Here is a 14,437-nt window from a genome sequence, read left to right on the forward strand (position 1 = left end):
GTCTGAATTATATGGAAAAACTTTTTCTTTGCCGCCAAATAGTATTGTCCAAATCTAAGAGAGGGATTAAAACTGGTTTTAAAAAAATTTAAACGTCGCGCGCCACTGGACTTACATACTCATATTCTACTAAACATTCTAATTATTTGAAAACTTGTAATTGGAGGATTTCAGTATAAGACGCCGGTTTTGAAACCCCTTAAAACCTCCTGATTTGAAAAACGTTAGACGCATTTGGAAATTTATCTCTACTGAACCCGACGTCACACAAAATCACTAAGACATTGCATAAGTAAAAAAATAATATCACTTATTTGACCATCAAACAGTGGCGCACGAATCTGCGCTAATGGATTCAACAAACTTGGTTTTAAAGAAAGTGGTTAAATCTCGAAAATATCTGCGAGACCGGGGCTTGCGCGCCACTGAATTCACGAGGGGACCTTTTACTGAGCGTTTCAGTCAATTGAAAATCTTCCTGGTTGATACGACCGCAAAACAGCGGCGTTGGCGCGTTCCTTAGCCTACGCCTCTGGGTAATTTGTGTACTTAGTTGTTTGTAAAAAAAATGTATTTCTGCGCTTGTACTAATCGTGTGTTTATCAGGCGCTTTCTGTTTATTATAAACGGTAATTGTTATAACGACTATATAAAAAAGCATAAATGCGAAATTTGATGGCAGTGTTTAACGCATTAAATAAAGCCCCGTGTCCTCACTCTAACTAGCCAATAATACCCAGCATAAAAATACTTAGTGAGTTGAAAGACCAGTAATTATTACTTCCCATAATACACATTATGAAATATATTACACGACCCAACAAACGCTTTTATTACATCAAACATTTACATACAGCTGGCTAATTAACAAACATCCAGTATTGCACGCCATAGAGCGATTTTTCTCACGAAACAGTCTCATTTTCGGCGAAATTTCCACGGGAAAGGGGGGCGCATGCCCATTTTGTGAAAATCGACCCACATTTTTAGCCCCCGGTTCCAATGCAGTGTGTGCCAACCCTTCCTCGAATGATCCCCTATCAAATACGTAAAAATGAGCCTGAGAAGGTAGTTCTTTAAAGAGCTCGCGAGTAGTGTTATATGAGGGTGTTTCGGAGTGAGAAATGCTCTGCGAAGAAATTTTTAGGTGAGTTGTTTTAGAGCCGAATTATGAATATCCCGCTGGTAAGATTAGCAAGAACTCATAAAGTGGCAGATTCCACAGCAGGAAATCCGTATTAAGTGATTGCGATGAGTTTAGGCTCAGATTTGCAGGAGTATAAGCGGAGCATGCGGATAATTTTCCTGCAGCAGCGAGAATCAATAAGGAATTCAAACAAAATAGCATTGAAAGCATTATTAAGGACATTACTTGGACTTGTGCCAGAGGTTTGGTAATTTGGCAGCCCGCATCGTCGAAATCAGTAGTGTCCTTGTTAAAAATTGCCTGCGGAGAATATTAATTTCGTTATGTAACAGCCCTGACGGGGGGAAAGGGAAAAAGGTCTGGAAATTTGTACTGGGCGTTCGGAAGTAACGCTGAAATATTTTGATAGGTGGTTCTAAAGATTAAAATAATAAAAAAAGTTCCTATAAACATATCACAAAAATTGCTTCTTAGAGGGGCTGGAACCGTCGAAAGTGAGAGCTTTGAAGATTTTTTTCTCAAAATTTTCCATACAGTTTGCGATGAAAGTATGAAATTCGATATACTGCAATGAGTTAGAATACGAAAAATTTTTCCTCGATAATTGCAAATTTTAGTCAGACGCGTCAAGTTCAGGGATTCTTCTAGGTAAATGTTGCCCTAAATTTTTTGTTCGTAGCATTTCTCTATTTTACGAATCAACTACTTAATCGCAAATATTTTTCAGTAAAAGTGGCCTTGCTACCTTGCCCCGTAAGCATATAACGCTTTAAAAAAAAAATGTTTCTTCTAAACCGATACGCGATTCGACGATCTATGAGGAACACAATTAGGAGATGCACTGAGATGATTGAAGGTCATTCGTCGTGAATTAGTAAGAAATGCTTGATCATATCAGTTTTGTTGCTTCTGACTAATGAAAAAATACTTCCATTGCAAGGATGCCCATTATGTTCATTAAGGTGCCTTTCGATTTCCACGTAATCCTTCAGCGGTTCATGAAAACCCGTTTCTCTGAAAAACGGCGTGTCCCAACAAGACAGGGTAAGAGGCCCTCTTTTACTTAAAAATATTTCGGATTGATTAATTTGATTTGAAAAACGCGAACAAAAAGCGAGAGCAACATTTACATAAGACACGCCCTGCATGTGACGCTCCTGATTAATTAATTTAAAAAAAATCCGTTTCGACTTATTAAAGTATCGCGAATATTAAATTTTCAGCGCAAACCATTTGGAAAATATTGCGGAAAAACACCTTCAGAGTTCCCCTTTTAAGGACCTCTACCCCTATAAAAAGCAATTTTTGAGGTATGTTTATAGGAGCTTTTTTTATTATTTTCACCTCCAGAATCACCTCCCAAACCATTTCAACGTTATTTCCAGACGCCCGGTGCAAGAGTTCGCCCTTCTTTCCCAGTTTTGCTGATAAACTTAATATCTCTCACTGCGCTATCCATTTTTAAGTAACAGAGGACCACACTGAGCAACCAACAATCTACCGAATTGATTTGTTTCATTAGCACTTATATTAATTAGACTTATCGCCTTTCAGATCTGCACGAGCCTCGCCATGCACGTTCCATGTTCGCTTTAACCACACAAAAATGCCATCAGTCACCTTTCATCTAATTGCTGCCTCATTTTAAACGAAAAAAAACTGTCCATTTCAGTACCATCTGCCATAATCAGCAGCAATCGTAACACCCCAACACTATCAGCCTCGAAGCAACATGTAACAGCTCCCGAAGCAAAGACGCTAAACACAACAATAATAATAATAATAATAATAATAGTAATAATAATGACAAGAGGGGAGAATGAGACTGAGGAAAATTAAACGTACCCAATCCAAGGGATGGAAAGTGATCAGAAGATGCGTGATATTTTTTACTGCTATCTGCCTAGTGCCGGTTTTCATGGTTTTCATGGTCGCCACTGAGCATTACGTCCGGCCAGGAGGTCAGAGGATCTCGTTCAATATGCACAAGGTGCTCAATGCGCTACAGCTCGTGAATAACTTCTCATAAAATATGTTACAGCCTTATAGAGCTGAGGATCACTTGGGCAATCCCAGAACTCACCCCAATAATACATCTATGGTGGAGAAGAGGTTGCAGCAGCGCAGGCACCATTTGAACAAGGCCTGTCACACCCTGGGCTTGGATAAGGCGGGCAATGACACCCTGCACAAGCCAAACCCTTGGGAGTATCTGGTAGACGCCAAGCATCACTTGGTTTGGTGTAACGTCTTCAAGGCAGCCAGTACCTCGTGGATGTATAATTTCAACATTTTAGCTGGGTGAGTTTGAGAGATTTAACCGGAAGAACTACAAAAAATGTTGCTCAGGACCGCGCACAACCAGACCAATATTCACAATAAATCGGACTAACACTTGGTACCACGACCAGAACTCAAGACGAACAAATTGAATTTTCATGAAAAGTTTTACCAAAACTCATTAAAGCCCGGATCGAGACTGAAGAAAGGCCAACTCAGAACTCAAAACAAACACGACGGAGATTCATAATACACGGTGTTATTCAAGTATGTGGTCAAACTTCAAAGAATGATTCAGTGGTTCTAGGATGAAAGGTTATATCTAAATATGGGTCCGATAATGCTTCGTTTCGAAAATACAGGGTGTCAAACTTTTTGAAAGAATCGTTTTTTCGTAAAAATCTTAATAATCCTCTAACCGATTTTGTTGAAATTTGACAGTGTTATTTACGGTCATTATTGTTATTTAGGCGTCACAGACTATTTTTTGAATATTTATATTTTCGTTCGCATTAAGCACAGCCGTGGCCGTCCGAGTCACCAGATTTAAATCTGTTGGATTTTTTTCTTGGGGGGCATATAAAGTCCTTCGTTTATAGAACTCCGGTCGACACTGAAGAAGTATTAATCCAACGTTTACAGGATTCGTGTTATCAGATAAGATATACCCCGGGACTATTTGAACGTCTCTAGCAATCGATGCTAAGACGCGTTAATGCTCGCATTGACGTGCAAAAAGGACATTTTTAGTAATTATTATAATTTTCATGTTACTTATTCTTAAAAACGTTTTTACTAAGGAAATTGCGTACCATTTGTATAAGTGTAGTTTTAATAAAGTGTTTTCCTTGTTTGATTTATCTTGGACTTCTGGCGTTACCCCTATGCACGTCACTAGAAAAGGGGCTCGAACAATGTCTAGTTTAAAAGATTCCTTTGTACTACTATAAGGGTTCTAATCCAATTTCAATGCCATATTTATCTGCGTCTTCTTGTTATTTAAAAATTATTCATTGTGTAACGATTAAAAAAAAATGTAGCACCCTCCATCTTGAAAACGAAGCGCTACTAGACCTAATTTCATATAAACTTTTCGTCTTAAAATCCCTCAAAGACTTGTTTGAAGTTCGACTACGCACTTAAATTACACCCTGTATAATAGACCTACCAATACACTGACAAGGCCCACGACGAACCAGACAAACACTCAAAACCCTGGCAACCACAATTCAAGAGAAACAACTTGAATTCTCAAGATAAGCATGTCTGATTACAAACTATGTAAAAGAAAACTGAAGACAAAACGATTCAGAACTAGAACCCAATAAAATTAACGCGAAGGCTCCCGATATTTCAGATTTAGCCTCCTTTGAGACAAGACTAGATACAAATCAGACCAAGACTCACCGTGAACCAGACCTCGATTCGGGACAGACTGATTTATGGCGGAACTGAAGATAAATAAAATGAAGACTCATATGAATTACCAGACCTAAATTCAACAGGAATAAGACTCAAAACGAGCACAACCAGTCAAAGTTCAAATAGCATTATTCAATCAATCTAAGAATTTCTCTGTTATGATATTTTGAGGAAATTCTTTCCTGCTTGGTGCGCCACTGAGAACCCTGTTTTTCAAGGTATTCGCCCAATTTTTTACGCAAAAGCCGGACCCCGCCCCTGCATTTAGCCAGACAGAAATACGGCCGTCCATCTTTAGAAGCTTTGCTGAAGGCCTTGGAAGACGACAAAATAGTGTCCTTTTTGGTAGTGAGACACCCGTTGGAGAGGCTGCTTTCGGCTTACAGAGACAAGATCCAGAACGCAGTTTCTGGATCGCACCACTTCAAATTGGGAAAGGATATCATAAGAAACTACCGCAAAAGAGTATGAGATTCTATAAATAAAGCAGAGGAGAAGTTATTAGGGAATTTTGTAGGGAAAAATAGGGCCTAAACACCCGACCTATCCGGAATTCATATCATGGTTAGTAGATTCCGCCAAGGGTGGAAGAACATTGGACATGCACTGGACTCCCATAGTGGAGTTTTGCACACCCTGTATGTTCAATATTAAGGTAAGATGATTTCTAAATTTATAGATTTATCATGGAAATTTCCTTACTTACTAGATAATTGCTCATACGGAAACATTAGAAGAAGACCAAGACTATATAATACGTATCGCAGGGCTGCAGAATCTAATCAAACCCCAGTGGCAGAACGCCGGGAAGGGATCTACTTCAGCCCACATTTCGAGTCACTATTCGCAGCTGACTCGATCGCAGATTTTGCAGCTCTATCACATTTTTAGGTAACGAAAATTATATAATTTTCATCGTTAAATTGCGACGAAGAAGTGCCAACAAGAAGAATCGGGATAAAGAAAGCGGGGCCACCTTTAAACCAACGGAGACAATTACCAGAAAAGGGGGCGCAAGCATCTTTGGTAATCGTTGCAGACAGAGCTAAAGCGATCATCTCTATATCTTTGAAATAAATTGGATAAACGAGGTCAGAAAGAGTGCTCTTGGATAGCCAGATTTTGGGCAGAAGAGTTCGAGGTTAGAGAATGGCAAGGAACTGGAGGAGGAATTTCCTCACACTATTTACCGATAATTATTATACTTATCTGGTTACAAAGATTGTTACAAACGAGCATTTGGGAAGCTTTTCAGACCTGAAATATTACTGAGAAGATCGAGATATTTAGTATTACGATAGATCTACCTAGGTTTTCAGTAGAATACATTTTAAAGAAGTTTGAGGGAAAAAACGCAACAATTAATCTTGATAAAATCTACTTTATACGTACTAAGTGTTCTCATACAGCAAAAAACACTGTCGTGGGTAATATTGTAAAACAGCGGCGTTACCAACCTGAAAGAGATTCAGTAGATTGGTTTTTAAGGAAGTTTTGACAAAGAGAAATATAACAATTTTCATTGATTTTATTAGGGTATGTACGTCACTGGATTTAACAGTGCCTAATCTACTGAACATTCTCATCAAGTAAAACAAAATTGTGGGGGGGGGGTTCCATGTAAAGGGTAGTTTTGCCGATCTGAAAAATTTCAAAAACCCTCTTGATAGAGACGAAATAATTTAGGACAAGACGCAATTCCCACCTGGATAACTCCCCAGCAAGCTTTGGAGCTTCTAGAATGTCCCATAACTTTCTAGGAGCTCCCGTAGTGGCACTCATTATGACCCATTGAAAAAATTGCTATTTTTAAACGATCCTTCATGTTGCAGATTCGATTTCGAGTTGTTTAACTACTCGCTCTTGGGCTATCTGGAAGTGGGACAACCGGATCAGGACCCATCCGCTCTCCTCGCAGCTATCACAATGAAAGACAACAAGCCTAATTCAGTACCCCACATTTATTGATCGATAATAATCATTCCTATTCGTTGTTAAGTTTTCAATATACATTTTATTATTATTAACTCCCAGCCGTTTAAGTCACAACTTCAAATACTGCAGGAGCTTTAGCACCAACTTATCCTGCTCAGTGAACACGCACACCCCCGTCCTGTTGTCCGCAAATTTATAGCTCTCCTTCAGGTGTTTATTACTCCTGTTCCTGGTTTTATTCCTTTCAGTGCTGTTGGCGAAATTCTCGCATCGAACATGCGGATTCTCATTAGGTATTTCCACGTGATCTTCATCCTGCTCATTGGCAAAATACACATAGGTTACGTTGGACGAGATTTTCTCGCAGATTTTTAAGTAGTCTTCAATTGTGATTGCTCTTGCCGGGAAGTATTCGCTTGTAGATTCGCAGACCACCGTGTTGTTCTGCATGGTTATGTTCACAGGATGAGGGGAGAGGCAGAGGGTGTCGTTGAGAGAGTGGTAGGTCTTGATGTAGCAGTAGTCCGAAGGACTTTCAGGTTTAAAGGCTGTCACCGACTCCAAAGCGTTGCCGTTGCAGTGCCCGTTTTCCTTGGAAATGACTCCGTTGCAGATCATGATCCATTTGTTACGATGGATGAACTGTTTGCCTGGAAAGCAGAGGCTAATGTGATTCCAGATGTTTGCAGGGGAGAGAATTTTACCACTAGGATAATGGACCGCTACAGTAGACCCCCCAACCCCAGCCTTCATCTTATCAAGAAGCTCTTTTGCTTTGGTAATCCCAGCAACGTCAATCACTTCATCTGCAAGTTGTTGCTGCGCATGCTCAGTTTCATACAATTCTTCAAACAACACAAAATTCCTAAATGCGCAATTTTTCGCTAAAGGCGATCTCAAACTTACCTATAAAACTTAGAGCCACCTGGAACTGTAACTCCCCTATTACTTTATGCAATAAACAAACTTTACATACTTACCAGCATCAGCAATAACGCGAAAAACCTCAACATCCCTTTCAATTTCTTTTGTAAATCCGCTGTGCTTTGCAAATGTCACCTTTAGCTCATCAACTAAACAACAGATTCTTTGTTGGGCATTTACCATAACGAAGTTATTATTCAATCAAGGCATAACCACGTGAAAATAAATTGGTTAATGGCTGTCACATAGTGTTGCCATTGTGTGAATCACAATTGGTTCAAAATTGCTTCCGTGAATAGCCTAGATTAAGGGCCGAAGTGGCAACATTATGATAAGTTTATCTGATGCTTTTGTGATCCGAATAAGCAATAACGTGTAGTGGGTACCATAGGGAAAAATTTACCCCTCAAGAACATGACATCGATGTGATATCAGTATAACGTGGATGGGTAGTGATATACGCTATAAGATATTATACGTCACACTGACGTTTTTCTCAGGGTATGTTTTAGTTAGCGTTACTTAAAGGTTGGCCGTTAGCGAAAGTAATGCATGTACATTACCTATTGAATCTTTACTACAAACAGCCTGAATAAATCGACGTATAAGCACTCGCACTGGCATAGAAATGTTTCGAAATCCCTGTAGCTGTATACCCAAAAACCTTTCGATAAAATGAACTAAACCATGAAGAGGAGAGAAATTAGAGGCCTCGGTAAGATCCTGATAAGGGAACGTTAATGGAAGAATTTTGAAGGCAGACGGCCCCCAGCATGTAACATAGTCCGGTCGTACGTCCAAGGCACGACTGCCTCGAGGGACCACTTTCTTCAAATATTTCCATGACCCCCTGGCAGTACCGCCAACATAACGAATTGATAGTTCTCATTTCTCAGATTTAGAGAATCATTCAAAATGTGAACTATATTGAATTATTATCGATTTTCACGGCAATTCCTTAGGATGCAGTTTCTTCCGAATTAAAAAAAAAAACAAAAAAAAACAAGAAACTCTTATTAATTATTTATTACCTACTTCAACCTTACAAAAATACTGTCATTGGTTATACAGTTGTTTACATTTCGAGTTTACAATATATAAACTTTAAGATTACGGGAATGTATGCGAAAGTCGAAAACAACGAAAAGGTGAGTGTATACATAAATAAAAAGCTCTGTGAATGAACAATAAATATAAACCATTATTACACAAAAAAATGTACGTATATCAACGGAAAAAAATCACATTCGGGTCTAATCACAAATCTCATGACTCGAATACTACTTCTTGTAGCGATTGGTTCAAGATGGCCGCTGGGCGCATGTTAGTGTCCCATCTCCCCAACCTAGTCCTTAAGGTCAACTGTCGAAGTCGGTCCTTGTTCCCAAAGGCCATTTTGAAAAACATTCAATTTAAACACCTTTGTATTTTGAAATGGCTATTTCAAAAACACCGTGTCGCATTTGTTAATCATAACCTCCAGAAGGAGGATGTCACTTCTCACGTCCGGTATAATATTGGGTGGATGGTGGATAAGAGTGGGCGCGAACACCGTTGCCAAGTTTAAGGCGTTCATTTTGTTGATTGGAGCATGCCGCGCCACCCTATATATAGGTGTTAGAACAATGATAAGAATTTTTAATGAACTTTGAGCTTCTTTTTACCTGTTTAGGTGATAAATCATGAACTTTAAAGTATCGTAGTGGGGTTTGGGGAGCAAAAGTAGAGCGTGCTTAATGGAGGACAGTTGCAAATCGACGTCGTTGTGTTGGATGGCGTCGATGAGCCGGGGATGCACCTCGAACGTCACCAGGGGCACCGGAAGGATTCTTAAGTAGAGTTTTAAGGCTCCAGTGATAACGTTTATGTTGGGATATCTTTCCATTGAGAGATCCGCTTTCTCCCCATCTGAAAGTCAGCAAAAATTCGTTTACAATTTTCTTCTTTAACCTATAGAAATTAACCTTTATCAAACCCCATTTTAATGGCGTCAATCTCATCGGCAAAACCACTCAAGCGATAAATGCCCTCAGTTGTGAGACCTCTCGCCTCAACCTCAGCAACGCACTTAGTTACAACAAATGGAAGTTCAGCTTTGTAGGCGCTTAATAAAGTAGTCAATTCAATCCCAAAAACACCCCGAAGGAATTTCAAATCTGGGATGCAATCATTGGCAAATTTCTCCGAGCATTTGACTATATATACAAAATGAACTTTAGACCTTACATAAAAGAGCTTTTGAGATTTAAAACTTACTGTGAGCCATAACGCCGCAATCCTCGCATCTTTTACCCTGCAAAGTGAACCCCCATAGAAAGTTAGCGCAAAGCTCGCACCAGTTTAATCCCTTAAACGTGGTTAGCTTAAATGAGTGTGGTTTTTCCACCTTTTCAGGCAAGTTTTGGCCCAAAATTTGATGAGAAAGCGACAGGTTTCCAGCCGCGTTTGAACCCCCGAAAAGATTTTTATTCCTAAAAAATAATTTAGCATTTCAGGTGGGAAAAAAAGGTTATTACGTCATGTGAGATTACGTGATTTCATAACTGCAATATGTGTTTTACCATGACTCGGTTCACCTTAATGGAAAATAGACTGACTCACATGACTAAATAGAAGTATACTATCGCTATTTACAGTATGTGGAAATGTGACTTACACAGTATTTTGTTTAGAGAGCGCACGCAGTTTGCGTTTGTTGAGAGTGAGAGTCATGTAGGGACTCTCATGGTAATTTACACTTGTCAGTCTTTGTAGAATTGTAGGTGCTTTAAGCTCAATATACATAGTGACCAGACCATCAGCCACTAGAGATCGAGCGCAGTCGTAACGCTTTTCTCTCACGTAGAGTCCGCCTTTGGGGTCAAAGTAAAGTTTGTAATGGTGGATTTTGTTATTGAACCTGAAATAATAATACTTACATTATACAATTATAAATTATGAACTGAGAGTGTTCGAACAGACATAATCCTCCTAACTTAATTACTTTGACAACTTTGTGAACTACTCCAATCAGCGTTCCTTTTTAAAAAAGAGCAATTAGAGTTACCTACTTGAGACTCAGGGTATGAAACTCTCCATTGGCACATCGACTGCTCCGCACTAAGTATGCCCCATTGTCTTGAGAACTCAGCAAATCTGCTGCTTCTACATGACTGATTGGGCCATGGTAGTCTTGACCTAAGAAACTAGGTCTATCTGATATAATATCATCACATAAGATGGGTATTGGCACTGGAGCTTCCAGTTGCATTCGATATACTGAAGAAAACAGAAAGCATATTGGTTATATATAACACTTGGAAGAAAAAGCTCACATAAATAATGCACATATTCCTTAGGAAAAGAAGTGTACAGAACACCTTACTAATATGTACTCTTATCTATAACTTAAACACCCTTATAAAGTATCTAAATAAATAATTATTGGTAGCAACATGTTGAAATGAAGATCTGACTGTTAATATGTTGACATTTTTCTGGGTTCCCTGTATTAAAATAAACATAAAGTTGGTCACATAACATAGAAATGAGTGTGTGTGCATGTTGTGGTACCCAATGTGATAAAAGTAGATTAAGGATTTGCAATCCCCAAACTACCCTTGCCCCCACCTTATATAAGTGACGATATTACGTGATACATGAACAGGTAGTTTGAGACTCAAACAAAAGCATCGTAACCAGTTCACACAATCTGAGCACAAAACACTATAATCAAGTGAAATGAGTACCTACTTTGTATCACTAAACTAAGCCTTGACTGCATGTTATAAGTAAATGTATCACCACACATCTCTGCGAGTAAAATGAAGAGAAAATCTGTTTTGAAATACGAATTGTTAACGTCACTTACAATCGCTCTTCCATAGGGTGTGCGCTGGCGAATTGAGATTCACTTCATCCAAAACCATGATGACTTCAGTTTCTTCGAGGAAGAGCCACTTGATAACGGATGTTCACATTACTTTTAGGGGCCACAATGGAATTCCCTTTTATTGAGGTCGACTTCATCAGGAAAATCTATTTTCATTCATTTTGTAAACAAACGTCAGATTGACGTTTAAACTCAAAATCAGCTGTTAACTTTGATAACTTATAGCCATCACTATTAACATGTAACAAATATAGAATTCGAGCAACGTTGCAGTACATTATGCGTTATCTGTATATTTTTGTTACATATAATTATTAATATGATTAATCCACGCAATTTCACCGATATTTAGTTCTTCACTCCTTCATTTTAAGGACTGGAAATCCCACAACATTTTAAAAATTCTAAAAAAGAATTCGAGTTGATCAAAATTCACTCATATTTTAGGTCTGCGTACCTAGACCATATTAGTCGTGAAAGTTTACCAATATAACATTAAAATTATCCGAGGTCATCATCAATTGAGCAATTTAATGAAGTTCCTACTCTTCTCCTGACAGTCTTGATAAATAACTTATTATTCGATGTCTCTTGATAGACATTTTTTCAACACAAAATTTTTGAACATTTTTGGTGAAAAACTCAGTGATATAAATAATTGCGACCAAAAAAATTAACTAAAATTTGAGATTTTCCAATTTTAGTAATATTTGGCTTTGCAATACACAATGGCATTAATACCCATGTCTGACAACGTCGAAAATTTGCCCCGAAAAAAGTAATAAATGTATGACATTATAAGTTTTAACTGAATACTCGAATTTGCTCGATTGGCGTTGTGACTTTACTATATCAAAATTATATCGTACGTATTTTATGAAGCCAAATCTTTGTCGACATCAACAGTTCATTGTGTGTGTAATTTTTCTGATCAAAATAATCATTTCAGCCAGTCGCCTTTTGATGCTCAAAACGTTTGAAATTTCAGATTGAACAATTCGACATAAAAAAAACTTGAGTATCAGGCGAACAAAAGTTTCGGGGCGATGCCGCATCAATCGAAAATCTTTGAACCACCTAATTTTATACACTATTAGGTGTTATTATTATTAGGAGAAGAGAAATTTGAGAAAGTTTTGGATATTATTCCTAATATTTGCTTTTTAATAAGTAATTAACTATATAATTTCTTATGCGTAGAGGTGATAAGTTAAATCTGGAATGTCAAACTTCATCTTTCATTCAAATTTAATTTATCAATGCTGACACCACTATGTATTGTTAATAAATAACAGAACGTTACCCACCAAATTTGACAAGAACTGCCAACAAATCGATCCATTAACACTGTTGCCATTTTTTGATTCATGACACGTTTTTCAAGTTCTTGACGCCCAAATCCCTCCATTTCTCAGTAGTCATTGTCAAAAATTTGTAAGGGAAAGAAGATTCTGCACGTTACAGTTTGAGTTTCATTTTAAACTGTTTTAAACCAAAGAAAACTAATAAACTATAGAGGTAAGCATGATTGAATATTACGAAAACCGTTACTCTTGGGCCATAACTGAACATGGGGGGCTCATGCAGTAATTTTGTTTTTATTTCATGCATGTCCGACACTTGACACGTTCTCCACTTTGTGGTCTCGAACCAGTAATAACTGGATTGTTCAGGCGATCTTTCGTTTATTTTTAGTAAATTATTTATATTTATACGAGAAATCAATACGAATTAGCACCTCCCCCATTGCTAACCCTCATAAACTCCCAACAGAAAAATGACTTCAACCAACATCTTCAGCGGTTTCTCTGGAGACAAGAACTCCAGCAAAGTTCTGAGACCGCCAGGTGGGGGTCACACTGATATTTTTGGTGCTGCCGAGCCTCCAGTCAAGAAGGATTCAGGCAGAAATACCTCCTCAATTCTTGAGGGAACCAATTTTAAAACTGAACCACTAAAACCTACCACTCCCACCAAAGCCACATCACCTCTTGAGAAAGGGGCACCAACACCAGCTGAAGCAGCCTCAGCTTCCGCCAGGCCTCGAGTGCCTCCGGGTGGATTCTCCTCTGGACCTTTATGGTGAACTATTAACTTTGACTTAACACTTAAATTACCAGTTTACTATAATCAAACCGCAGTATTTTATATAAGCATGCATTATACACTTTAAAATTCTTGTTTTGTTATATGTGGTTGATACATGTTTTGCTTATTCCTGTATTATTCAGGAGGTTTGACAAACTATTACAATGGTGATAAATATATTAGATTTTTAGAGAACCAGAAATTTTGCTTATTCTCTAGAAATCTTTATTTTTCTAAAGGGATTGGGCTTTGCCTTTTTGGTACTTAACTTAATGTATGTTGTATACAGCTTTTGATAAATACAGTTTCTTCATTTTGAGTATATTTATGGAGTTTTATTCCTTTTGCCAATAGAACCTTGTTGATTTAAACTTTGATCACAGTAAAACAACAATTAAAAGAATGAGGGTAGACCACAACACCAAGTCCTTTGCTACCTAATCTATCAATCCATACGGCTACACGAAGTTCCCTTAACACTAACTATTTTTTCAATTTAAAATAGAAAATATTACATTCACCTTCATGTCAACAATCCTCCAAAATTACTAGCGATTTTCAGTGGCATTGTAGACAAGAAATGTTTAAATAGTACATGATATAAGCATAATAAATTTAAATAAATATTCTTTTTGGCCTTTCTATGAATATGCAGAGCTGTTGATTCTAAGGGAGTACTGCACCTATATTTGATTGTCAATATAAAAGCTCAAAGATAAAGGGGATTTAAGAAATTGTTTACCCAATTTAACGCAACCATATATGCCGTA

General features: G+C 38.0%; 5 protein-coding genes across 9 annotated transcripts in view; 2 read left to right on the plus strand and 3 right to left on the minus strand.

Annotated features, from left to right (window-relative positions):
* LOC136345683 (uncharacterized) overlaps positions 1-14,437 on the minus strand; it is an 89,049-nt gene that overhangs the window by 46,586 nt on the left and 28,026 nt on the right. The window lies entirely within an intron of this gene.
* On the plus strand, positions 653-6,876 carry LOC136345638 (carbohydrate sulfotransferase 11-like). Of its 3 annotated transcripts, none has more exons than XM_066294157.1 (7): positions 653-754; positions 2,820-3,137; positions 3,189-3,448; positions 5,068-5,314; positions 5,367-5,504; positions 5,559-5,740; positions 6,682-6,876. In XM_066294157.1, exons 2-7 carry the CDS (start codon positions 2,967-2,969, stop codon positions 6,815-6,817), a joined length of 1,134 nt encoding a protein of 377 aa, XP_066150254.1. In that variant the 5' UTR covers positions 653-754; positions 2,820-2,966; the 3' UTR covers positions 6,818-6,876. The 3 variants fall into 3 exon arrangements, with proteins under 3 accessions (XP_066150254.1, XP_066150248.1, XP_066150263.1); XM_066294151.1 differs by lacking the exon at positions 653-754 and adding an exon at positions 787-1,147; XM_066294166.1 differs by lacking the exon at positions 653-754 and adding an exon at positions 1,163-2,457.
* Positions 6,791-7,909, minus strand: LOC136345672 (uncharacterized). Its single transcript, XM_066294201.1, has 4 exons — positions 7,765-7,909; positions 7,691-7,715; positions 7,489-7,629; positions 6,791-7,434 (listed from the first exon to the last, which is right to left on the minus strand). Exons 1-4 carry the CDS (start codon positions 7,795-7,797, stop codon positions 6,893-6,895), a joined length of 741 nt encoding a protein of 246 aa, XP_066150298.1. The 5' UTR covers positions 7,798-7,909; the 3' UTR covers positions 6,791-6,892.
* Positions 8,720-11,761, minus strand: RhoGAP5A (Rho GTPase activating protein at 5A). Of its 2 annotated transcripts, XM_066295896.1 has the most exons (8): positions 11,559-11,754; positions 11,441-11,500; positions 10,759-10,966; positions 10,365-10,607; positions 9,965-10,179; positions 9,673-9,903; positions 9,373-9,616; positions 8,720-9,312 (listed from the first exon to the last, which is right to left on the minus strand). In XM_066295896.1, exons 2-8 carry the CDS (start codon positions 11,496-11,498, stop codon positions 9,147-9,149), a joined length of 1,365 nt encoding a protein of 454 aa, XP_066151993.1. In that variant the 5' UTR covers positions 11,499-11,500; positions 11,559-11,754; the 3' UTR covers positions 8,720-9,146. The 2 variants fall into 2 exon arrangements, with proteins under 2 accessions (XP_066151993.1, XP_066151982.1); XM_066295885.1 differs by lacking the exon at positions 11,441-11,500 and having other exon boundaries at positions 11,559-11,761.
* On the plus strand, positions 13,357-13,665 carry LOC136348078 (uncharacterized). The gene has a single exon (XM_066298637.1). It carries the CDS (start codon positions 13,357-13,359, stop codon positions 13,663-13,665), a length of 309 nt encoding a protein of 102 aa, XP_066154734.1.

The sequence above is a fragment of the Euwallacea fornicatus genome, chromosome 2 (genome assembly GCF_040115645.1).
Source record: "Euwallacea fornicatus isolate EFF26 chromosome 2, ASM4011564v1, whole genome shotgun sequence".
Lineage (NCBI taxonomy): Eukaryota > Metazoa > Arthropoda > Insecta > Coleoptera > Curculionidae > Euwallacea > Euwallacea fornicatus.